Source organism: Phragmites australis, chromosome 23, assembly GCF_958298935.1.
Source record: "Phragmites australis chromosome 23, lpPhrAust1.1, whole genome shotgun sequence".
In the NCBI taxonomy this organism is placed as follows: Eukaryota; Viridiplantae; Streptophyta; class Magnoliopsida; order Poales; family Poaceae; genus Phragmites; species Phragmites australis.
In genome coordinates, this window is record NC_084943.1 from 21,219,530 (window position 1) to 21,244,401 (window position 24,872).

Consider the following 24,872-nt stretch of genomic DNA (forward strand, 5'->3'; position numbering starts at 1 on the left):
GAGCGCCGCGACATATGAGGAAGGAGTGAATGGGGTAGCAGACAAAATTAAGAGGACGATGGAGATGCAGGGGGTACCACTGGGAAGAAGGGACATGTTGATGTATGCTCATTGCCACATCGATGCCTCTGTTAGTGTGCGCTCTGGATCCGATTACCACAGCGTCAGCATCCTATAGGCGAGGTCCCAGGTGCATGTGCCACCCACACCCTACCCCAGACCTCCTTCATGGGCTTCGCCCCAAATCCTATGTAACATCCTGAGTTTAAGCATGTTAATTAATTACAAAATTCACTTCAAATTAAAACTTTTTGGGGTTAATTAAGATAACTATGGGTTAAGAGAATATGCATGTGAATGTATATATACCAGTATATATATACATTCATATTTATAAGTTGTGCTAAGTTGCATAGGTAATTTGAAGTGCACTAGAATCAATTTCAAAATAGTCTCTGCATTAAGTTGGTTCATATGTATTAGTTTGAGATTTCTTTGGTTCTTTGGGTGGAGGTTTGAAATTGAATATCTCTCAATTTCAAATCTACTCTTAGATTCTATTCAGCTCCAATCCAAATTGAGTTTGAATCCTTTATTTCAAATCCTTCCCCCAAAGATCCTATTCTAAATTCAAATCAAAGTTCAAATATTCCAAATGGAGTTGATCTTAATCCCAAGTTTAAATTCAAATTCAAAATATTTCATTTTGAATTATTCCCAAAATCCCACCCTCTCTTTTTTCTTTTTTTTTTCTCTTTTCCTTTCTCCTTCTCTTTTTCACCCGGGCCGAATTCCCCTCCCCTCTCTCTTCTCAGCCCACCAGCCAGCCTTCCTTTCTCTCCTCCCGCGCGCCGGCCCTTCCTTTCTCTCTCGCCGCGCTCAGCCCACGTCACAGCGCTGCCGGCCCAGCTCGCGCGTGCTCGCCCACGCCCCGCGTGCCGCTCGGCCGTCTGCAGGTCCACGCGTCGCTGATCCATCCTCCGTTCTTCGCACCTTCTCTCCCTCCTTCCCTTTCCAGCGCGACGACGCCTCCGCTGGTCGTCGTTCCCAGAGAAGCTCTCCCGACCACCCCCCCCCCTTCTCCGCTCTCTCTCTTCTCTCTCCCTCCCTCTCTCTCTCTGCTGCCCATGCGTCTGCGCCGTGACTTCGCGCGTCCACGTGCTTGGCCGGCACAGAGCATGCCCATGATCCGGGAAATAAGGTGGGCGCTAACTGCCACCTCACCGTCGACGTCCCCATGATGCCAGCGCGCACACCGCCTCCCCGTGCTCCCTCACCCGTCTATAAATAGCACAGCTGGTCTTTCTCTCCCCCTTCTTCTTCATTTTGCCTCGCCACCGCTTTGTCGCCGTCGCCATTTCCGCCGCTATGACCTCGCTGTCGCCCATTCATCGTCAACGTGTTGCTAAGGGGTACCAGGGGGCCTTCGTCGTCTCTATGCCGATGCCCGTTCACCGGAAGCACGATGGGAGCCCATCCGCGCCAATAGCCGAGCAGCGCCGCCGCCGCCTCTTTGATGAATCACCGGCCGCCTACCAGCTTTTCATTGTCCTTGAGCACGATAAGCACCCTAAGCCCCTAGCACCCCCTCCTAGATAGCGTGTAGGCATCCCCGTGCTCTCTCTTAGCTAGATGCCGCGTGCCGCCGTGAGCTCTGCTCTCCGCCGCCGTGTAGCTGTCGCCGCTGGCGTGCTGGTGCTCCGTTTGCGTGGCCGACCATCTTTTCATGATGCCTAGAGGCCTTAGGCCCATTTCTCTATGCAGGTTGGCACCTCCCAGTCCAGGGGAGGTGTTGTCTAGTTGCGTTGCACCGCTGCCTCCTCTCCGCCATGATCTGGCACCGTTCTCGCCGCCGACCGCTGTTTGTGAGTGCCCAGCCGAGTCCGCCGTAGCGCGTAGTAGGTCGGCGTGCATTTGTTTTTGTGGAGCCCCGGCTGAAACGCTTCTCCGATGAGCTTCCCCGTGCGCGCCGCTGTCGATTCTTCGCCGCCGGTCAATTTCCCCCTTCCCTGACTTGGCCTGGTCGATTGAGCCACGGCTCGGTCCGAGCACTGCTGGCCTGCCAGGCCGACCCAACCGTTCAAAGGTCGCGCCTAGTGGACCGACCAGCTCCCAGAGCCGGCTAAGCCACCCAACCCAAACCCGAACAGGCCATTACTGTGCAGCCCTGCCCGTACAAACCCAGCCCAGGCCCATCTATGCCCGGATCCGATCCATCCAAGCCAATCGGCCCAAATTCATATTGTTCATGTGGGTCCCACCGATTACTTTTCATGTGGGGCCAGATTACTGTTCAGAGGGTCCCACCCCGTGGGCCCCATATATGAACAGTATTATTTCTTAATTTCTCGATTTAAATTCTGATTAAATCTTCCGGGAGCCGTAACTTCTCCGTTCTGGCTTCGATTTCGACGATTCTTTCGTCAAAATTCATCTAAAATCAAGATCTACTCATCTATCATGTCGTGGTATTCATTAGGGCTCATTTGACTTTCTATTTGGTGTTAAATTGATTCTTCTTTAGTATCACCGTTATTGATCGTAGTCACGATTTGAGTGCAACCCGAGTTCTGCGAGTGCTTCGCTAGAAGCATCAGGAGTGAGGAGGATCCCGATTACAATCAAGACTTAGAAGAAAATTCCGGAGAAGGCAAGTCTTATCTCCTTGATCATATTGAACCTAGGGGTTTCAAATAATATACATGATCAATTAAAACCGGACTTATTATCGCATGTGCTATATATTGCGTTTTCTTTCAAACTACTTGTAGTAGTTAATCCTATCAACATTGTTATGCCTTACATGTCATCATCCAGAATACATATCACCCTAGGATTACCTGTCGTTATCTATATTAACGTCGGACGACTCCATGATATCTAGCATGCTTAGGATTGAATACATCTCCTCGGAGATATCGCTTTTAAAACACCTCTCCTCAGAGACAAGATTTACTGTTATTAATGACAACTCATATATCATGCCTCCTTGATGGTTGTGAATTCTGTGATGGTCGTGAAATTCTTGATGCCATGTGGGACATGGATGGTGATGTGTAAAAATATTTGAAAACTGTTTTGGCACGGACAGGTAGAGTGGTCCTCCAGTGAGGATGCTCTTGGGGGCTTGAGTTACATGGTGGTGTTCATTGCCCATGAAGATGCCTAGCCCGGCCGCTTAAGGACCGAGTCTTGCGCCGTCATGCTTAGCCACCCCCACATACAACCATGCGTCCAGGACTTGACTTTCTTTTACTGGACTAAGTTGGGCATCATACCAGGAGGCTGAGAGCAACGAACAGCCAAGGGTCCATCTGTCCCGCTGTTTGGAGGATTCATGGACCGGCTTAGGCTTAAAAAGGGATGCTGAAGGCCATGTAGCTCTGGGACTTGGCATGTCTCGTGGAAAAGCCCGGCAGGAAAGGTGTTTGGAGAGTCTCGGTATGATTCGCTCATCCGCTTGCAACGGTTGGAGGCTGAGCATATCGCGTGGGTAAAGTTGTACAATCTCTGTAGAGTGTAAATCTATTCAAATAGACGTGTTCACGGTCATGGACATGCGAAGGTATGGTCACGCTTGAATAGACTTCGGGTGCATGAGTTTTGATGAGTGAGTGTGTGGACTAGATGTCCGTGTGATATGGTTCCTGGCTTACTCTACCAGAAGCTATGTGGTACTAGAAGTACACATGATGTGATAAAAGGGACTGCGGAGTGAGGTGTAGCCCCTCCCAGGACCGAGAAACCCCAGATACAGCTCGTCACTGGTATTTGAACTACTTAAAATATCTTGAAGTCGATCATAGTTGATACAATTGGTAATCTGCATAAACTGCTTTACGCTTAAATCTAAACTGTAAAGCCTATCCTTGAATAAACCCTTTATGCATCTATCACCATTTTGAAGTAGTATAGGGCTTGCTGAGTACCTTCCGTACTCACTCTTGCTGTCATTCAGATGAAGAACCCAACGCCGACTCCGCCAGAGGTGAAGCCGGGGATGAAGAATAGTCTCTGAGGTCGCGTTCGCCCCCTCGCTGCTTGTGGCTTGGGCTTTTGCTTTCGTTGTGTGTTTTGCTAGCCACTAGGCCAGGCTTGTAATATTCGGTATGAATTGTAAGCCTTTTGTACCCAGAACCTTGCTATTTACATAGGAGGTTTGACTGTGATACTACAACTGTTATATTATACGTATCAGCTATGTAATCCAGGGACTGATACAGGAGGCACGGAAGATCCCAGTAATGGGGATCTCACATCCTAGCATGAACTAGACCTTGCCCCTCCACCGATTTGCCATCCCGCACCCCAAATATGGCCTCTAGCCTCTGGCCGCCTAGAGGACTCCGATCAGTTCGACAGTGTAGTTCCATCGTGGTTCGCCTCTTCATCTCTCATCCATTGAGTTTACTGTGCTATGTAGCTATTAGGGTTGGGGTAACCGGCCGGCTCTGCGGCCAGCGGCCCACTGCTGATTTCCATGGCAAGCACTGAGGCCTATCACCATGGTTCCTCACGTGTTGCTGCAATAGCCTGCTCTATCTACTCAAGGTTCTTATATTGTTACCGTGAAGATCGGCTTATATTAGCAGGGTGGCAGAAATTACCGGCCCAAGAATTCCTTGCAAGTTGACAAAAATATAGATCGTTTGCCCTTCTTGATCATAAAAAATGAAAAATTATAATCGCCTCTCTGTTTAAACCCATGGCCAAGCAAACACTGGTGGCTATCATATTCTTCTGAAATTCTTCGTGATGTGCTCGATGGCTCAGATTTAGTTTATGCCTTATTACAGCCACCTTAGATCAATAATTCAATATTGAACTGGTACTTCAATTCTTTTAATAAGATTGTAGGATGCTCTGGCGGAGACGATTTGAAGCTTCATTGGTTAAACTATTTTGTTCTTTGTACTCTTGGTATTTCATATATTCATTTCAAATAGCAAGCATTCATGTCAATATTGTGGTGTTTGCCCTTTGGAGACGTGGAGGACAGCCGTATAGGCCACTGAATACAAGGGGATAAGGATGTTCTCCAATAACATTGAATGGATATGTATCATATTGATATTGCTTTTATTTCCTATGAGGCTAATCAGTTTCCAGTTTACTGGTAAGCTGTAACACGACCTAGAACGTTCTTTTTTCAATCTAATTGAAGGCCTTCCGTTTTTCATCTTTCTTTTCTCTCTACTATGTGCCTTTAAATTTTAAACTACTGTTTGGAGTTGTTGGGATTTGGGTTCCAGTGATTCTTCTCATGGCACCATAACAATGTTCTATCACTTATTCTTGCTGCATTTTAAGTGAACATGTGCTCATTGTAAGTAATTGTATTCTTGCTACATATTTCAAACAAACGTAGGAAAGCTATGGTATTCTATGGGACAATCTATAAGAAGCACCAATAAACATTAGTAAGTCACAAACTTTGACATCCTATGGCACAAGAGACATAGGAAATCTCGAGAAAGAAGTCTTACACCCCATGAATTATCTTGTGTTTTTATTAATACATAAGAGGAAGAGCACAACACTCTATGCAACGTGGGTCCGGCTTTTACAATCTTGTGTGGGTATAAAAGAAGCAAGGTGACGCATGTTTCATCCCCGTGTGACGCCTTGTTAGCCATGTAACCGCCCCACGATCTCCCCCAGCCGGACGATGCTTCCGCTCCAAGAGGGTTACGGGTGCTGATCTGCACCTCGGTAGGCCCGTCAGCGCACAGACCACACCCGATAGGCCGCACGGAAGGTGTTGGATCAAGTTGGGCCACGATTATGTCGGGTTTTTTGGCGTTGCGTTCTTTTGTTCCCTTGCTACAGTTGCAACAAGAGACTCCTCGGCGATTTTTCGATCCTGGCGTCAATCCGCCCGTTTTCTTCCAGCGGGCCTTCCACTGACATTGAGTGTGGGGAATGGGTGTATCAATGTCTGGTGTGTTTAGATAGGTATTTAGTAGCTTATATGTTGGTAGTTTAGGTGGTTTGGTGAGTTTAAGGTTAGGTTTTTGGAGGAGTTCTCTTCTCGCTGGGCTTTATTTTTCCTGCTAGCCTTTGGCGGGTTCGTCGATGTCTATGTCACCTTCGGTGATGGCCATGGCAAGTATGTTTAGAAGTATGATGTGTTATGTGTGTGGGTATGTGTTTTGGAAGGGGGTCATGCCTCCTCGCAGGTGCGTTGCTAACGGTGGTTTTTGCACTAGTTGATGTTGGAGGCACCTGTGCTTTCCTTGTTCGGTGAGGCTCTGACCGTTTGGCCGGTTCACAAAGCTAGTGCATTCAGCGTTTTCAATATTTATTTCTGACAGGTCATCCGATGTGGCGTAAAAAACTGAAGTTTCTCGCCGTTGGAGAGTTCGGCTTCCGACTCCTTCCTCAATGTGATGCCACGTCCAACTCTGGCGAGACGTTGCTATGTCCGGCTGGGCCGATCAAAGATGAACCAAAAGAACAACACTTCTCAGGATTGGCGTTGCAGTGTTTCTTTTCTTCAGGTTCCCTGTGTAATTGGTGTTATGTAATTTTTCATGGTTCATCAATGAAATATAGATCTTTTTTCTCTTAATAAATAAATAAAATAACAGGGATCTAATAAATAATTCGCAGTGCTCCTCAAAGACATATGAAACATGTTCGCATCTCAGTCCGACTCCAATTGAAAATCGAAAATCTGTAGGAAAACGCACCTTGTACACCGGCTTGTTCTCCAGCCGCGTGCCGCCCGCCTGCCCCTGGAATTGGTGATTGTTCCAAACCAGGTCCCATGGAGTTCCCTTCGTTCGAGCCGCCACCAAAGAAGGCCAAGACAAATCGTGGAACGAAAAGGAAGGTATGTCAATTTCATGGCTAGGATCAAGGTCTGGCAAGTTGCTTATTTATTGAGCAGTGATCCAAAATTAGTCTCTTAACTGATTATGTAAAACATTGTATTTTGATGTCTCAGGATGTTTTTTCAAGCAAAGATGTCTCAGGATGTAATGGCAAAGAATAGTATATTCATGATCTTAGTACTGAACCAACGGCAAGACAGAACGGAAAAGAACTTACCTCAGAAACTAAAAAACAAAACAGTATGTATGGTCTGGAGCATGCATGATTCCTTATTTATAGCAAAATCGCCATGCATCATGTGTGATCCCTAATAAGACAATAAAGGGTGGTCCCTAACAACCATAAATTCATTGCATTGGACCACAAAGTGTGGGAGCAAATCGTATCAGTTGCAGAATAGGGCTGATCAGTATCAACCAGAGTTTGGAACTTCAATCTTAACCACCATCGATCAAAGGGTCGTATCCAAACAGATGACCTCACTTTTTGCTACCAAGTTACTCCTACATAGCGATTGCAAGAGTGCTTCAGGTAACAGAATAAATAAAATAGGTTCATAAATGTTTTTCTTTAACTGAAAAAACATCAAAAGCTACAATTATTCTGAGTAATCACACAGCAGCTAAAACCATACAGCAGATGCATTTAGGTATACATATCCTGCATAGTGAGCAATCACAGAGAACATCAGCTCTACATACTGAATATCATCATGTAAGGAAAACCTTACATATAGAGCTTAACCTTTCCCCCCTATGAATTAGTGCTTCTTACTCAGTGTTCTTATTATATGTTACAAAATATTTGTCTTTTTGCATGCCGGGAACATTTTGGCACTCACCAAACAAAGTCGCCAGTACATTTGAAGCCTTCAGCCCGGATCCAGCTCGGATCTGGCCGCTCTTCTTCCTGATCCGTGCACCGCGGCAAGCCGGCATCTCCTGCTGCGTCGCGCGGGCCTGCCCACCCATCGCCGGCCGGGGCATCTTCTTGTTGGGCCATGCCACCAGGCGGCGGTCTCTTCATCGGACCGTGCCACCGGATCGTCGGTGACCGCTCGTCAGTCGGATCCGGCTACTGCCGCGTCGCGCGCGCCCGCACGTCTGGCACGTCTCAACGTTGGCCTCCGCGTCGCGAGACTTAGGCGCTGTTTGTTTTCGTTTTTTTATTCTGCTTCTGCTGCTATCAAAAGTTAAGAAGTTAGAATAAATAGAATAACGTAGAAGTGATTTTTAGAAAAATTAGAAATCTGTTTAAAAAAATAAACTAAAGTGGAAAAGCTCGTTGATAGATGTTTTTCTAAAAATCAATACGTTGAGAAGCTAAAAAATTATTGTACAGGCTAACAATCTATTTTGAAAAATAACTTTTCAAATAAATAAAAAAACACAGTTTTTCAGAAAAGCTAAAAAAACAGAAGGTCAAACAAACATGTTTATTTCCTACTTCTGATTCTGGTTCTGGTTCTGCTACTATCAGAAGCCAGAACAAACGAGATTTCGAAGAAGTGGCTTCAAAAAAGCCAGAAACCTACTTCTGAGAAAAAAAATTAAAGTTAAGAAGCCCGCTAAGAGATACTTTTCTGAGAAGCTATACGCTGACAAATCAAAAATTTGTTGTAGAGGCTAATATCTTATTTTAAAAAACAGCTTAAAAAACCAAAAAAATACAGTTTTTTAGAAAAAACCTAAAAACAAAAGTCATAACAAATAGCCGTTAGTGCTGAATGGCGTAGATACACGTGGAGACGGGATGGCGGCTCCTCTGGGGGTATGAACCAGGACGATGGTGACATGCGTTGGATGAGAATGAACTTGCATAGTCGCGTGGAACCAGGGGATGAGAAGAGGACTTAACTGGGTATGGTCACAATTATGTTGCCTCTCTTAACCATAGTGTATATAAAACATGTCCATTTAAAACATGAAGGTTAACATATTACATAGTGCTGCTAGTTTGTGTGATTTACTGGTAATGCATACGGCACAACCCTTTGTTTGTCATAATGCGATTTACTCGTAAGGTCATGATGCTGACAACATCATGCAACTAATTGGTACTGATGATTAATGACGGTTTAAAGAGCGTTTTCTTTGCCTGCAGCGTGGATTAGGGTGAGAGACCCTCTCTATTATAGATCTACTTCTATTTAGTATTGTAATTTTCTATCAGTATTTTCAGCTCCTTTTCTGGCCTCGCCGCTCATTGCCTTTGTCTCCGGTGATGGTTTGTACTCCGGCGTCGGTAAGTTGCTCGCCAATGTTTTACCTTGAGGTTGTAGGCGTTATGCCTTTTGTTTTCCTCGCCGGCTTCCTCCTCAGTGAGTGTATCCTCTCCCCTTCTTTCTCTCTATCACTATGGCTAAGGTGCAGCAAAGTTGTGCTCGCTGCTTTGCTTTTACTATTGTGTGTTGCCATAGAGGCTGGGCTCCTGCTTTGGGTCAATCGCCATGTGCTAATCCCTTTAGTTAACTGGGGATCTCCCCTTCAGTCGAGCTCGGTCATGCTTCCTCTAAATCTACGGTTGCGACTACTACTACCTCGATGTCTGGTGTTTGTTCTAAGACCATTCCCAATCATATTCTCTTCATTTCGTTTTTTTTTCTGATTCTCTTCCCTGTCCTCATTCCTTTTATTCTCTCATCTCCAATAGCTTTTCTCGAGGAGAATCGTGAAGGGAAAGGAGAGAGAATCCCATCTTAAAGAGAATGACTCTGAGAATCCCGTCGTGAAAAGAACCGTGAAAAAAAACCATTAAAACACTGAAGAAAACAAAAACCCCTTCACAACAGAAATCTTATCCACGAAAGGAATCCTTGGGTGTGGCCTAAGGCAACAGCCAGGTGGACCGTCGGCCTGTCAATGGAATAACATAAAGAGTCCCTTTTCCATCCACGATGCGGTGGTTTGACATCGAGGTTCCAGTCACACCGCGAGGTCCGTTGTGGATGGTCGGTAGCTGCAGCCTCGGTGGAGCTCATCTTTGTGCTTGGAGCACTTTGATGGCGACAAGCTCTGGTTTTTATCACCAGCGACACTCCTGGAAGGACTACAATATAATTTTCTATTTCCTTTTTAAGTCCTTCTTGCCTGCCTAAAGGCCTGATCTGTAATCTTTACTTTGGGCAAGGACCCTCTTATAAAACGGCAGTGCACCTTCTGGAGTAATGGAGACTTTAGCCCGGTGGGCATTTATCCTTCAAAAAAAAGGGGCACCCGGTGGGCATTTATCCTTCACAAAAAAAGGGCATCGGTTTGAGGCCTCTTGGTGCCTTTATTTTATTCTTTTTTTCCACGTGCGCAATTGACATTCTTATCATATTTCATTAACTGTAAAGGCTAAAAAAAAAGACCACTACCCTATTTATGTAGAAGTGATTTTTAGACAAACTAGAAGTCTGTTTCTGAGGAAAGTGAACTAAAGCTGAGAAGCTCGTTGATATATGTCTTTTTAAGAAGCTATGTGCTAAAAAATTAAAAATTTATTGTATAAATCAACAACATATTTTTAAAAACAAATTTTCAGATAAGTCAAAAACATAGTTTTTAAAAAAGCTCAAAAAAGCAAAAGCTCAAACAAATATGTTGTTTGTTTCCTACTTCTGGTTCTGATTCTGCTACTGTCAGAAGTCATAAACCAGAACAAACGAGATTACAGATAAGTGAATTCAGAGAAGTGTCTACTTTGATGACTTCTTAGACCATCTTCAACAGTTTTCCTTCAGTGTCCAGAATTCCTTCACGACAGGATTTTCATTTCCTTCAGCGCTCCAACAGTTTCACTTTACGGTTCCCGTCACGAATGGATTCTTAGGGTCATTCACTCCAGGACGGGATTCTCTCTACTTTTCTTTCGCGATTCCCCTCGAAAGTAAGCTGTTGGAGATGATAGGACATAAAGTGAATGAGAACAGGGAAGGAAAGAGAATAAAATAAAGGGGATATAGTTGAAGATGATCTTACATAGTGTGAACTCAAAAAATGCCCGATTATTTTTTTTTCTCGAAAAAGCCAGCCTCGTCACTAAATTAAATTGAGTTCTAGGATGCAGAGACCGGGAGATGTTTTATATTCCATCATCCGAAAGTTCCTGGAGGCTAACCAGGACTTTGAAGTCTCCACAAACCCTATGCCTCCATCCGGGATTACTTGACATACACAGAGATCCTCTCTCTCTCTCGTTGCAAGCTTGCAATATTAGGCATGCATGTGTAGAACAAGCTAACAACTCTAAAGAGTAAAGACCTGTGAACCAGTAGCAACCTACATGCACCACCGCGTCTTCCTCCACCTGTTCTTCCTCCTCCTCCTCCTCCATGAAGCCTTCTCCGCCACCGCCGCTGCTGCCGGCGCCGGCGTCGACGGGTGCAACCACCGGTGCAACTCAACCGTCGTCCCCTACCCTTTCGGCTTCTCTGCCGACTGTCCCATAGTTCTCGCCTGCAACGCGACAACCGCCACGCCGCTCCTCCCGCGCAGCGCCGCGCCCGCGCCGTACCCGATCCTGTCGTTCAACTCCACCGCCTCCACCTTCGTCGTCACGCTGGCGCCCTCGTGCAACCGCAGCGTCCCCGAGGCCAAGGAGTTGCTCAGCGGCGCAAGCTACGGCGTCACCTCCCGCACAGGGCTCTTCCTCCGCGGTCGCTGCCGCACGCCGGCTGCCTCCAACTGTACCGTCCCCGGGGACATCATGACCAGGATCCTCCGCACGGCGCAGTGCGGCGGCGTTGGCAACGACACGACCTGGACGTGCGTCGCCTCGGCGCCGCCGGCACCGAACTCCACAGCGGCGGTTCGTGCGAAGGAACTGCTCCAGTTCCTGGACTGGAAGAACGTGCATGCCGCCGGGTGCGACGACGCGCTGACGGCGGCGCTGTACGGGGACACGCAGCAAGGGGTGCCGTCGCTGGAGTTCGGCGTGGCGGAGCTGGGCTGGTGGCTCAACGGGACGTGCGCCGCCGCGGACGGCCAGTGCGCTCAGAACGCGACGTGCCACGACGTCGAGACGCCGAACGGGGAGCAGGGTCACCGGTGCGTGTGCCGGGACGGGATGCACGGCGACGGGTACGTCGCTGGCGGCGGGTGCTACGACGAGCTACCAGGTCAGTGCTCTTGGCCACAGAGGATCTCGAGAGGGGGAGCTGGAGCCAAGTGTGCCACGTCAGCTGCACCCAGAAGTCCTCTCCCCGGTCAATCATGCGCGAGCTAGCTCATCATTTAAGTTCACACTTCACACTCACTAACCCACCAAATGATTGTGTCACTTTCTAAAGGTGTTCAACTTTCTGAAAATGGAATTTACCGTAAATTAATCCTCCCTCCTCCGTTCAAAATTTTGTTTTGAAAAAATCATAAAAATAAACGTTAACTGTTAATTTATCTTATAATATATTATCAATTGCTATAAAATCAACATCATATTAAAAATACTTTAAAATACAATTCTATTGAAATAAATTTTGTATATTAAATATATATGTAATTTGATTAATTATCAGTCAAAACTTATAAAGTTTGACTTTTTCAAAACAAAATACATTTTATATTTTTTAACTATGGGAGTATGATTTTTCTAATGTTTACTCGTACAGTTTACGAACTTAATAATGCGTGTTAGACACCATACCACTCTTGTAAAATACTCCACTTATTTTCATATTTCGCATCCTTAGACTTTGCAGCGCTTTCAATATATAGGAGGGTTTCAAAGATTTTTTTTAAAGGATGGTAAGAGTATTATTGAAATTTTTATAGAAGATTTGAGAATTAACTCAATTTATAAGGAAAATTGAGCTCGAAAAACTCACAACTATACGGTTATAAAGAACAGGTAGACAACCAAGATGACAATATAATTTTAACTCGAAATCAGAGCAATACTCACACCAAAACGGTACAACTTGATAATAAATAAGACTAATCTAACTTAACTCGCGTGCTAGGCATGGTGACAGGGTTTTGAGTTTTGACATCAACAATTGCTGCACATAGCAGCCTGCCATGTGTTTGCTACCGTGACGCTGAATAATCCCTACGGCAACAAATGGCTGAGCCAAAATCCTTGACCTTGAATAATCCTTTCGCTGAAAATGAACCACGAATTTCATTTCTGGCACCAGATTTTCCTTGAATTCAACCCTCAAAGTATTATGCCACCATCGTTGTAGCTCCTTTTACCGATCATAGTGGCCGGCAATGCACTTCATCAGCTACTCTATCCAATTGCTACAGGGATGAGGGGAGAAGAGAGGTCCCTCAAATTTGAGCACTCTCCCTCGTCTTTTATCACTGTTCACACAGATTGATACGTGGGTTCGATTGGAGAAAAAAGTAAAAAAATAGAATAATTGCTGGAGATAAAAAATATGAGATGTTGTAATACTTTTAGATAATATTATAATAGTGTTATATGTGATGAATTTTTAAGTATCTGCTAGAGATGATTTTATCACGAGCAAAAAACCAACCAACCGTTTTTAGTAATCTATCTCAATTTATGATCTTATCTATTTAGTCCATGTATTCCAATAGAAAAATTTTAAGTATAGAACGCAGAGAATAGAATACGTCCCAGTCTTATAAAAAGACGTGAGAACAAGGCTCGAACCTCCGTCGGTCAGCCCAGTTTTTGAAAATTTCCAAGTATGAACTTTATAATAATTCAATTCAATGTGACAATCCTTTTTCTTTGCAGCTAAGCAGGGTTCCAAGAAGAATATTCACATCATAGTTGCAGGTAAAAACACAAACTCATGCTTGACTTCTACTGTTTGATGTTCTCGTAAATCCTAATAGTCTCGTATACTAATCCTGCTACGTACGGCATGGTGAAAAGAATCATATATTATCAGATGCTTCTGGTCAAGTCAATTTGTCTCGTCTATATTTTCTTGCCGGTTACGTGCGATTTCATGCATGTTGATCGATGACTGCTTGACCTGGGATCCTAAACAAACCCAAAAATTAGGCAAAAATAAACGATTTTATGGGGAAGAATTGAATTTTACGGCTTTGTTTGACCGAGAAAAACAATTGGATTTGTGGAGAGCAAGGCTAATTTTCGTCTGAAGAAAGTCTAAGGAAAAACGAGTTTGTTTGAAGCAAAGGAAAATCTAGTTGCAGGTGTCTTGGCCGGCGTCGCGGTCGCCGGCGTCGCGCTTCTCCTTTGCCGGATGCAATGCCGGCGCTACGCCGCAGGCTGCTCCGGCTCGGGCCGGCTCGCGGCGATGCGGCTGCTGTCGGAGGCGGCGTCGCGGAGCGGCGTGCCGGTGTACTCGTACGGCGAGGTGGCGCGCGCGACAAACTCCTTCTCCCACACGCACCGCCTTGGCACGGGCGCCTACGGCACCGTCTACGTCGGCAAGCTACCGGCGAGCTCGCTGTCGCTCGTGGCCATCAAGCGTCTGCGCTGCAGCCACCACCACGAGGACGACGGCGACGCCGCGGCGGCGCTGCTGCTCAACGAGATCAAGCTCATCTCCTCGGTGAGCCACCCCAACCTGGTCCGCCTCCTCGGCTGCTGCCTCGACCGCGGCGAGCAGATCCTCGTCTACGAGTACGTGCCCAACGGCACGCTCTCCCAGCACCTCCTCGGCGGCGGCCGGGGCAGCCGCCTGCCGTGGCGCGCGCGGCTCGGCGTGGCCGCGGAGACGGCAGCCTCCATCGCGTACCTGCACGGCATGCAGCCCCCTATCTTCCACCGCGACGTCAAGTCTAGCAACATCCTCCTCGACGGCGAGCTCCGCCCGAAGCTCGCCGACTTCGGCCTGTCCCGCTCCGTCGACCGCCTCGAGGCCTCGCGCTCCCACGTCTCCACCGCGCCGCAGGGCACGCCCGGGTACGTCGACCCGGAGTACCACCAGAACTTCCACCTCTCCGACAAGAGCGACGTCTACAGCTTCGGCGTCGTGCTGCTCGAGCTCATCACCGCCATGAAGGTCGTGGACTTCGACCGGCCGGCGACCGAGGTCAACCTCGCCTCCCTGGCGCTCGACCGCATCGGCAAGGGCAGAGTCAACGAGATCGTTGACCCGGCGCTCGTTGACCACGGCGAGGAGTGGGTCATGGACTCGGTCCGGCATGTCAGCGAGCTGGCATTCCGGTGCCTGGCGTTCCAGAAGGACGTCAGGCCGTGCATGAGCGAGGTGGCCGCCGAGCTGCGCCGGATCAGGGACGCCGCCCCTGACTCCAATTCTGACCCCGGATCCGAGCTCGAGCCTATGACGGGTCTCCAGATCGACGTGGGCTTCGACGGCCCGGACACGATGGCGAAGAAGGCAGTTTCGCCGGTGTCGGTGCAGGAGGTGTGGGTGAGCGACCGGAGCTCGCCGTCGACCAACGGTTCCACATGCCGCCTTGCGTAGCTAAGCTAGTTTGCACACGTTTTTGAGCGAAATCAATGTAACTGAACATTTTTTTCGGTATCACATTACCCGTAGTTAAATTCACTGTACGAGATCTTAAAGCCATCCATTGTTGTATGCTTACATTGCATGTAAACTTTATCTGCTATTTCAAAAAAATGTAAAATATTCTCTTACAATCCCACAGGCATCAGTGCAAGAACAGCCCAAGCGTTTGCCACGGATGATGATATGTTAATAGCATCATGAGATGACAGCTTCAGTTTCGGTCCATCTTAATCGTCCATTCGTTCCACATAACGCTTATTCTCTCACATACCTCTTGATTTTTTCACTTATCTCTGATATAAATCTCAACACAAATAAACAATCATAGTAAATTATATGTCCTCGTGCCCTATTGAAATTTTCATGTTTCGTCCTTTACCATGCGAGCAAGAAACATAGTTTGATCACAATTCACAAGATACCTCGGAACATACCAAGATGCGCATTGGGAACAGCTATAACTTTGTCAACCACAAAATATTAACGCAAGAACAATATCCACACTTTGTTTCCTTCACAAATTGCACTGGGCGACATGGAAGCATTGGGAAATACACTGATCCTTGCAAGAACACGAGATGTACATGATGCTATAAATACTGAAGTCTACGAAGAGCGAAGACACCACCGAAGAAACCCACTCCAGAAACAGCATCTTGCATCTGAAAGAAGAGAAGATGTGCTATAAGGTGGAGTGCAGCAAATGCGGCAAGTTCACCTGGAATGGCTGCGGCAAGCATGTTGCGGCAGTTTACGACGGTATCCAAAAGGGGAAGCACTGCACCTGCAAACCATGGCTGGGCGTCGGCACAAAGGCAGAAGGATCCACATCGACCGCGAAAGGTCAAATGCCTTGGTCAATTTTTCAGCTGTCCAATATCGCAGCTGATCAATTTGCTGAACTGACTCTTGTGGCTGATTTGCAGGTGAAGCAAAGGCTTGAATTCGATGCCAACATATCACTAGTTTTGCCACCATTGGATTGAAGGAGCTTGCACTTCTAATAAATACTGTTTGCGTGATTGTGCCTGTTATCTGCTTGTTCTGGTTTCTGGCCTGCCAATAAAACTTGGGTTCTAAGAATCCAATAAAACATTATGCAGTTGGTTGAAACTGTTTGTTAGGGGATGAGATAGGGGTGCGCTCAATAGGCGTTTTGCCATGACCCCCTAGCCTTATATATCTAGCCAGGACCTAACAGATTGGGTCTAACTCACCAACTATAAGAGAGACATCTTACACTTTTAAAAGATATAATACTTCCTAATATATGACTCTCCTAACTTAACCGGCAAGTAGATGGACTCTATCCTAACTTAAGATAACTGTCTGCAAGGTCTGACTTCATGAAGGAGCAGATAGGCGCGGCGGCTACCTAGGTCGCCCACCCCTCTCCTGCTGGTGGTGCGGTGGCGGGGCCCTAGCCTTGGCTGCCGCTGTAGCCGGGTTGGACCAGACCACATGGCCCATAGGGAGTTGGCCCATAACACTGTTGTTTTCCTGATAACTCCAATCAGGGCTCAGGTCCAAATATACCTTGAAAAGTTCAGAAAACTCTTTGATCAAAGAATTATATGCTCTATCAATCAGTAATGTATCATCGATGTCTCTTCCATCTGATGTATTTTGTAGTATCTCCTTTATGCTCCCAACACCACGATCCTTTATGCCACAGGGATCAATAATTTCAAATGGGGTCAAGTCAGTTGTGACGTTTAGTGCTAGGCCATTATAAGCTATCCACTGGGAGACATGAATCCCTACTGCTGCAACTTTCTGATCCCCTAGCAAGAAAATGAAGAATATTTATTAGCAATGTCACAGTACTGTAAAATTTACTAATAATTAGAAGAAACAAAATAGTGAAAGAATCGGAAACTTGGTAAAATACTTGAAAATTTCTTAAGGATATTACATACCAACCCAAACACCAGTGAGACCTTCTACCCTTGATGCCTCGATAGAGAATGCAGATTTCAGTGCACGAATGATCACTTCTTCAAGTGACCAAAGGTACCAATGAAGATCCGTTTTGTGATACCGCAAATTGAGAATCGGGTACATAACGAGCTAAGGAAACCAAGAAATGATCGTAAGAAGCACGGATGTGCAGTATTCGTGCATGATACGCAATGTGAAGAAAGTCATGATTTATTATGTTCTGACTTCAAAATGTCCAGTGCTGGATCTATACTTCAATTTAAACTAGCTAAATTTGACAACCAATTGAAAACAAGAAGTAAGCAAGAAACACATCACCAAAGTGAAACACACTACCAGATATGCCATACAAAAAATATAACTGACAAATACCTGTCCAGGGCCATGATACGTCACCTCACCGCCACGTTTAATACGATGAATCTCAAAAGGAGCTTCTCCAACATTGAAATGGAGGTAGTCCTCGCTGCTGCCAGTGCCCAATGTATAAACCGGTGAATGTTGCAAAGCAATCAAGGTGTCTGAGCGATCTTCATCTCTGTCCACCAAACCTTTCCTCCTCGTAAGAATGGACTGCTGCCATGCCCAAGACTCCGCAAAAGGAACTATCTGCCGATGGGGATCGAAGCAGTCACACCTGCTCAATACAACAAGTGTCATAACCTTGACCACTGCGACGAAAGCAACAAAATTTACAAGCACAGTTTTACAGCTCATTATGTTTAATTTGGTGGCAGCAATATGGGGCTCCAGGATCCCATTAAACAGCAAAACTTCAGCGGCGCAAACGGTTCCTAGACAGCTTCTCAATATGTTACAGTCAAGGGTGTCCAGAGTAGCCAGATGAAACCTTTATCTGTTGCATTGGGCTAAAACAAGGCTACTAGGGGATGTGTCTGTGCTCATGATCCAACCTCATGGCCGAGCGACCACATCACTTGTTCAGATTAGTAAGTAACAGTGCATATCTTAATAGTTGAGGCTTGCGGCACGACTCCAAAAAACATTACTAATACGAGTTGCATCATTATACCAGACGAACCCCCAAAAAAACTGCCTTTGAAAGAAACAGTGCTACTGAACCACACTAACGACTGCACTCGACAAGGCACAAAACCAAACTAAACCAATCCAGCCTATGCAAGAACCCAGTCCTACTACTAATCACTAAACCCGCACGACGTGACAGGCTCGATCGCAAGAGGCAAACAAGAGACCGGCGCGGGGCTACCTCCTCCTGCCGACGGCCACGGTGGTAGGTCTGTAGCGGCGACCGGCTGCTGCAAGGCGCAGGCCTGCCCTCCGGGGGCGCGCCGGCCGCCGGGAAGCGCCGGGCGCGGTGGGTGCGCGAGGGGCAGTGAGACGACTGGGGGGGAGCCAGGAGAGCCATGGCGCCGCCTCGCCGTGCGCGTGGCGCTGCAGCGCGATGGTTTAGGATCGGTTTGCGCTCCCCGTGCGCGGCGGCGGAGGAGGCACCGAGGAGGGAGAAGATTGGAAGAGGAAGAGGAAGCGCCGGCGGCGCATCAAGATTCGTGCAGGCCTCGGCTTGTTGTGTTTGGTTGGGGCTCGGGCCCATGATCAAGGTAGCGTTGGGCTGGATCATCGAAAGGGCTGTATTTTTTTAGTAAGTCTGAACGGCTGGACGAGCCGAGCTGACCGTCACTGGGGCTACTACTTCCAGTAGCGGCTGAGCGATGGAATGGCTGCATGATAAGATGGCAAATTTGGAAATTTAGACAACATACGCGACCGTATTTGCGAAAATAGATAACATGTCGACGTATTTGCAAATCTAGCACTCGTATTCGGTATCTCAAATACCGAAATTTGAATTTCGGAAACTGAAAATCCGAAAACACCGTATTCGGCAACTGAGGTGCCGAATACGGCACTGTGGGCTGTATTCGGCACCTCAGTTGCCGAATACATCCTGTACTCTGCTGTATTCGGCAACTGAGGTGCCGAATACAGCCCACAGTGCCGTATTCGGCACCTCAATTGCCGAATTCAGTACATCATGTCACTTTCACGTCCTGTCGATGCTTTCGGTGTGTGCGTGCCAGCGGGATGCTGCTTTTGCGCTTAATAAAAGCCCTGGCTCGCAGAAGAGAGAAGGGAGAAGAGAAGAGAGCAGCAAAGGAGAGAAGGGAGAAGAGAAGAGAGCAGCAAAGGAGAGAAGGGAGAAGAAAAGAGAGCAGCAGTGGAGAGAAGAGAGTAGCAACGGAGCAACGCTAGGAGAAGCAGCTCGAGCAGAGGGGGCAGCCGGAGAGGATCAACGCGAGCAGCAGCCGCGCTCAATTTCCTTAAGGTAAGTTTTTAGATTACGTAGTTAATTAGTAATTATAATTAGATTTTTCTTAGTTCGTTCAGAAGTATATTAATCATTTCGTCAGTATATTGTTAAATTCATTCAAGTACATTTGATTAATTATATTATTTTGGTAAATTAGAGTATTTAAATTAATGATTTAGTTGGGTTATATAATTTTTATTAGTAAGTGTGATTAGATTCTTTACTTAATATAGTAACATGAATTTACGGGATTTAATCTAGGTAATTAGTTTTATTAAAGTAATATAATTACGTAGTTAATTAGTAATTATAATTAGATTTTTCTTAGTTCGTTCAGAAGCATATTAGTCATTTCGTCAGTATATTGTTAAATTCATTCAAGTACATTTGATTAATTATATTATTTTGGTAAATTAGAGTATTTAAATTAATGATTTAGTTGGGTTATATAAGTTTTATTAGTAAGTGTGATTAGATTCTTTACTTAATATAGTAACATGAATTTACGTGATTTAATCTAGGTAATTAGTTTTATTAAAGTAATATAATTAATCAATTAACTTGATTAATTAGTTTAATCACTTAGGTTTGGTAGAACCGTAGAAGATAGTGTCCAGTAGCAACAAAGATGCATATTAGTTGTATATTGCACTATTTAATTAGTATTATTTTTGTACTTATTATTTATTACATGTATATTTATTTAGGAGATACGGTATGATTTTCCATATTTATTATGGAGAACGTCCCACAGTTTTGTACGGGAGACTTGTAACAATTCAGAACTGCCAGCACATAGAGAGTTCGGTTGAGGTACCTATTGATCTAGATGGCCCGAAATCACATATTATGCGCCTTTTGTGTGTGAACCAGCAGTCCCATACTGTTGTCTTAGAGGGTGTACGGCCGCGGCTTGTTCCAAATAGCTCGGTCATTGTCCATACGTTGTTCGAGATGAGTAGGAACAACGCATGGGCTTTGTACTCACGCAAGGCATTGGAGGAGAACTTTGATATGGCGGTGTACGTAAACATAGTGTCACGACTGGTGCAAGGTGATGCAGTGACCACTGTGGAAGGCTCAAGCCAGGAGGTGATGCATGAAGAGGATGGAGGGCATGTCGGGGAGGGCAGTTCCAGTAGAGAGGGAGGTAGAGTGGACCCTGGTGAGGTCGATGCAGGATGCATGGATAATGAAGACGGTGGTAGCGGGGATGAAGAAGCTGCTGACAATGATGATCCGGTCCCGGCGATCCAGTACTTTCGTGGTACTGGGCTCCTGGAGTGTGTCGTCGTTGAGTATAACACCTTATCTAACTGGGGATACCAGAATAGCGACATTCAGGTCGGGCAACAGTTTCGTAACAGAGGGGAGGTCATCCACTTTATTAGCAACTATGCTGTAATAACAAGAAGGGACCACAAGTGCGCCCGGTCTAACCCTACGGAGTATGAGGTCAGGTGTACGAAGCACCCGAATTGCCCTTACTTCGTACGAGCACATCAGCCGAAATATGAGAACTATTTTGTGATTAGTAGACACACCCCACATACATGCAGCGAAGAGGCTATTAGGAATGTGAGCCACGCCGTTGATGCGAGGTTCGTAGCCCAACTCCTCATCACGCTTATTGGCACAGAAATTTGTTTGTCGCCAAAATCGATTATGGGGGAGGTGCACACTAAGACTGGCATGCTTATCAATTACTACACCGCATGGCGAGCGAAGCAGAAGGCGTTGAAGATGCTGTTTGGAAGCTTCGAAGAGTCATACAACAATGCTCCGAGACTGCTGCAGAAGATTGCCATGACGAATCCAGGGACTCAGTGGGCCATGGCGGATGAGCCGATCAGGCTAGATGATGGGTCATATAGCACCACTGACCGATACCTCATTAGGTTATTCTGGTCCTTTGGACAATGCATCGAAGCATTCAGGCATTGTAGGCCGGTTGTATGCGTGGATGCCACATTTCTAAGCGGCAAGTTCCATGGTACCCTTATGACAGCAATGGCGGCGGATGCAAATAATCAGATCATTCCTCTCGCCTTTGCAATGGTTGAGAGTGAAAACAATGATAGTTGGCTGTGGTTCCTCACCTTGGTAAGGACACGTGTCGTGGGAAATAGGGAACGAGTTTGCGTCATCTCAGACTGCAACAAGGGTCTTCTGCATGCGTTGGACGTGCTGCATGATAGCACAAACTGCTCCATTGCATGGCCTGATGTGGAGAGAAGATGGTGTATGCGACACTTGGGCGCGAACCTGTACACAAGGTACCGCAGCAAGTCGCTTGTAAAGAGATTCAAAGGGCTATGTCTTCAGAACCAGCAGGCGAAGTTCAATGAGATATGGAGAGAGTTAAATGAGACCACTCGCAAGATGATGGCAGACCAGCAAGCAGGGGAGGATCAACTGCGGGCGCAAATGGTTGGGGGCCAAACTATCATTAGTCGTTCACGTGGTACATTTAGCCAGTGGATAGCGGGGAAGCCGGCGGAGCGTTGGGCCCTTATCCATGACACTCATGGTGCCAGGTTAGCGCATAGAATTGTAATGATCATATTGTACCGATTCTTATGCAAATAGCTATTCTAAAATTATTGTATCCCATGTTAGGTACTCCATCATGACAACGAACATAGCGGAGGCGTTCAACAATGTCCTGAAGGGAGTACGGGGCCTCCCGTTGTGTGCCATTATTGAGCTCACATTCTACAGAACGGCGGACTACTTTCGAGACCGTGGTAATGCTGCTATGAAGTGCAGCACACGGTTTTCACCTAAGGTGGAGCAAATCATATCAAGAAGGAGGAGCAAGGCACACTTTCATCGGTCGAGGATCTACGACTTGGCCAACAATGACTTTGAGGTCATGTGCCGCCGTAGGTATGCTTCAGGGTATAGCGCCGGGGACACCGTGCAGCAATGTCAACTTGGACCTAACGAGGTGAAGTGCACATGCAATAAGCCAAAACTGCACCATATCCCGTGCTCGCATGTCTTAGCCGCTTGCAGGGACATAGGTGGCAATGACGGATCACAGTACGTATCACCGTACTTCACGATCGATGCATTGAGGAGCACATGGCTTCCGAAGATGCGGTCCTTTAACATCGGAACCAACTACAAATCGATCGAGGGCCCTAAGTGGGTACCTTATCCACAAGCACGACGCACAGATCCTGGAAGGCCTAGATCTACGAGGCTGCAAGGTGACATGAATGAAACAAATGCTGTTGATGGCCTTCGCAGGTGCAAACTTTGCAAACAACCTGGACATGACAGGAGGACTTGCCCGACCCGTCAGTAAACTATCAGCCCACTGTCAAACTGAACTGTCTTAGAGACTTTGTATTGTAAAATGTTATTCACCTGTTAGTTGTACTACTTATTGTGCATTATGTGGTTTGCACTGTACCCCTTTAGATAAGAAGTGACCATTGTATTGTAAATGTAATTTTATTTATTTATTTCGTGTTTCTTAAATATTCATGGATCCGTGTTTTGATGCAGAGACAGAGCGTAGGTAGTCAGTGAGCAAGAAATCTATGGCGGGATCCTCTAGTACAGGCTTTCCATGGACACCTGCAACGATCGCTATAGCACTTAATGCCTCCTTACAGGTTGTGCGCGAAGGAAACGATGATCCGTTAAAGGAGAACAACATAATCCAAGCCGTGGCGAAATTGCATGCAAGACCCATATGTTCTAGGTTAACCGCGCCACTCCAATGTGTAACCACCGAGGACCTTAGGGCCCTCTTGTATCACCGGCGTCAAATGTATCTGAGGGTCCGCGAACTGGCCGACCATCCTTCTGTGATAGGTTTCTCTAGGAGGCAAAGAACGATAGTAATGTCGCCAGACCAGTATGCATCCCATATTCAGGTATGTCATATAAACATTTGGTCACCCTACTTATCTTATTTCCATTGATTCGAACGGTCCTCTTCTGCGTCAGGCTTTCCCGGAAGACGAACAGTTGATCAACAAAGAAATCTCACACTTCTTGACGATGTGTATGCTCTTCGGCGGGGGTGTGATGCCTGGTTCGCGTAGAAGACGACGACAGTCAGCGAATCAAAGGGGTACAGAGGCGACCTCTACGAATCATCCAGATAATGACGAGGACGAAGACGATGACGATTTCATGCCCCCCATGCCTAGACGTTCGAACAGAAATACAGGAGAAAGTTCTAGGAACACTGCAAGAGGACGTTCACGCACAACATCGAGATGCCATACAACTGATAGGGAAATAGGACGTGGTACCACCTCGGAGAAACCTCAAGATGATGACGACGACGACGATTTCATGCCACAACGACCCCGCCCTCCGAGGCTTCCATCTCCGGAGGACACCGATGACCCTGAAAATGATGATGGATTTGCTCGTACTCATTTTTACAACTTCCCAGAACCACCTCGGAGACGACAACCATCTTACCCGGATAGCTTTGACCATCGCACCTGGAATTCTTACGCTAATTTGCGTCGCCACTTTCCTTCGCCCTAAGCATCTATTGTAACCCTATATATTTTATTCCCTTAAGGCATGATATTATGTTCTTTAGGCGTATCGTACATGATAATGTTTGTTGTTGTTCGCTCTTTATGTGTAACCTCTGTACCGGGTTCCATGCTACTTATGCTTTACAACTACTATTGTTTCCTCTGTACTGAGAATTTCTTAAATTAACAATACAGTGAATAAGACATAATAGGGATGACCTCGACATTAAAATCAATAATACATGTGTCATGACAAATTGTCCTGGCTACTCAACGGCGACGATGCCTCACACAATCTCCAGGCGTGTAAGCGTCTGGCGGGTGTGTGGCTCTCATCCCAGCAGCCTGCGCAGGCCCCTGCCTTGTGTGCCCTTGGTCGTCTTCATCATCATCTGCCTGCCCTGTGGGAACCCCACCGAACGTGTATCCCCCCCCCCCGCTTACTCGGCTCTGCATGTACCATGCCGAAGGATCCTCGTGCGGAAGTGTGGACGGCCCTAGAACGTGCTCCGATGGAGTCCAGTGTGCCAAAGGCTCGCCATGCTGGTACCTGTCGGTGTATTCAGAACCAGGGGTCCCTAAGTCCCGAGGCCAGGCCGGCCATCCACCACATGTCACCATCCTGCGAGGTTAGAAAAAGCTAAGTCCCGGGAGAAGGTGCTCGGGGCCGCCGCCTCTGGTTCGCGAGCACCCTAGTTCCCCGATGATCTACAGGGTCCAAATACTAAGAACGAAGTACTCGGGAGAGAGTGCTCGGGGCTGCACGTGGCAGCCCCCGAGGACTCGGTGCCCCGAAGGCCTCACCAAAGTGCTCGGGAGAGAGTGCTCGGGGCTGCACGTGGCAGCCCCCGAGGACTCGGTGCCCCGAAGACCCCAC

At 46.7% G+C, this 24,872-nt stretch overlaps 4 protein-coding genes across 6 annotated transcripts; 3 read left to right on the top strand and 1 right to left on the bottom strand.

The window, feature by feature from the left end:
* Nucleotides 1-10,917: 10,917 nt before the first annotated feature.
* On the top strand, nucleotides 10,918-15,304 carry LOC133906511 (wall-associated receptor kinase-like 14). 2 transcript variants are annotated; one of them, XM_062348437.1, is made up of 3 exons: nucleotides 10,918-11,938; nucleotides 13,531-13,572; nucleotides 13,953-15,304. In XM_062348437.1, exons 1-3 carry the CDS (start codon nucleotides 11,104-11,106, stop codon nucleotides 15,197-15,199), a joined length of 2,124 nt encoding a protein of 707 aa, XP_062204421.1. In that variant the 5' UTR covers nucleotides 10,918-11,103; the 3' UTR covers nucleotides 15,200-15,304. The 2 variants fall into 2 exon arrangements, with proteins under 2 accessions (XP_062204421.1, XP_062204422.1); XM_062348438.1 differs by having other exon boundaries at nucleotides 13,959-15,304.
* Nucleotides 15,305-15,742: 438 nt separating this feature from the next.
* On the bottom strand, nucleotides 15,743-18,820 carry LOC133906635 (uncharacterized). Its single transcript, XM_062348589.1, has 6 exons — nucleotides 18,420-18,820; nucleotides 17,561-17,797; nucleotides 17,167-17,317; nucleotides 16,784-17,031; nucleotides 16,032-16,303; nucleotides 15,743-15,909 (listed from the first exon to the last, which is right to left on the bottom strand). The coding sequence occupies exons 1-6, from the start codon at nucleotides 18,789-18,791 to the stop codon at nucleotides 15,762-15,764; spliced, it is 1,428 nt and encodes a 475-aa protein (XP_062204573.1). The 5' UTR covers nucleotides 18,792-18,820; the 3' UTR covers nucleotides 15,743-15,761.
* Nucleotides 18,821-19,194: 374 nt separating this feature from the next.
* On the top strand, nucleotides 19,195-24,351 carry LOC133905743 (uncharacterized). 2 transcript variants are annotated; one of them, XM_062347505.1, is made up of 3 exons: nucleotides 19,195-19,496; nucleotides 22,998-23,371; nucleotides 23,445-24,351. In XM_062347505.1, exons 2-3 carry the CDS (start codon nucleotides 23,033-23,035, stop codon nucleotides 23,997-23,999), a joined length of 894 nt encoding a protein of 297 aa, XP_062203489.1. In that variant the 5' UTR covers nucleotides 19,195-19,496; nucleotides 22,998-23,032; the 3' UTR covers nucleotides 24,000-24,351. The 2 variants fall into 2 exon arrangements, with proteins under 2 accessions (XP_062203489.1, XP_062203487.1); XM_062347503.1 differs by lacking the exon at nucleotides 19,195-19,496 and having other exon boundaries at nucleotides 22,757-23,371.
* LOC133906067 (uncharacterized) lies at nucleotides 21,740-22,921 on the top strand. Its single transcript, XM_062347850.1, has 3 exons — nucleotides 21,740-22,018; nucleotides 22,101-22,736; nucleotides 22,864-22,921. The coding sequence occupies exons 1-3, from the start codon at nucleotides 21,864-21,866 to the stop codon at nucleotides 22,919-22,921; spliced, it is 849 nt and encodes a 282-aa protein (XP_062203834.1). The 5' UTR covers nucleotides 21,740-21,863.
* Nucleotides 24,352-24,872: the final 521 nt, after the last annotated feature.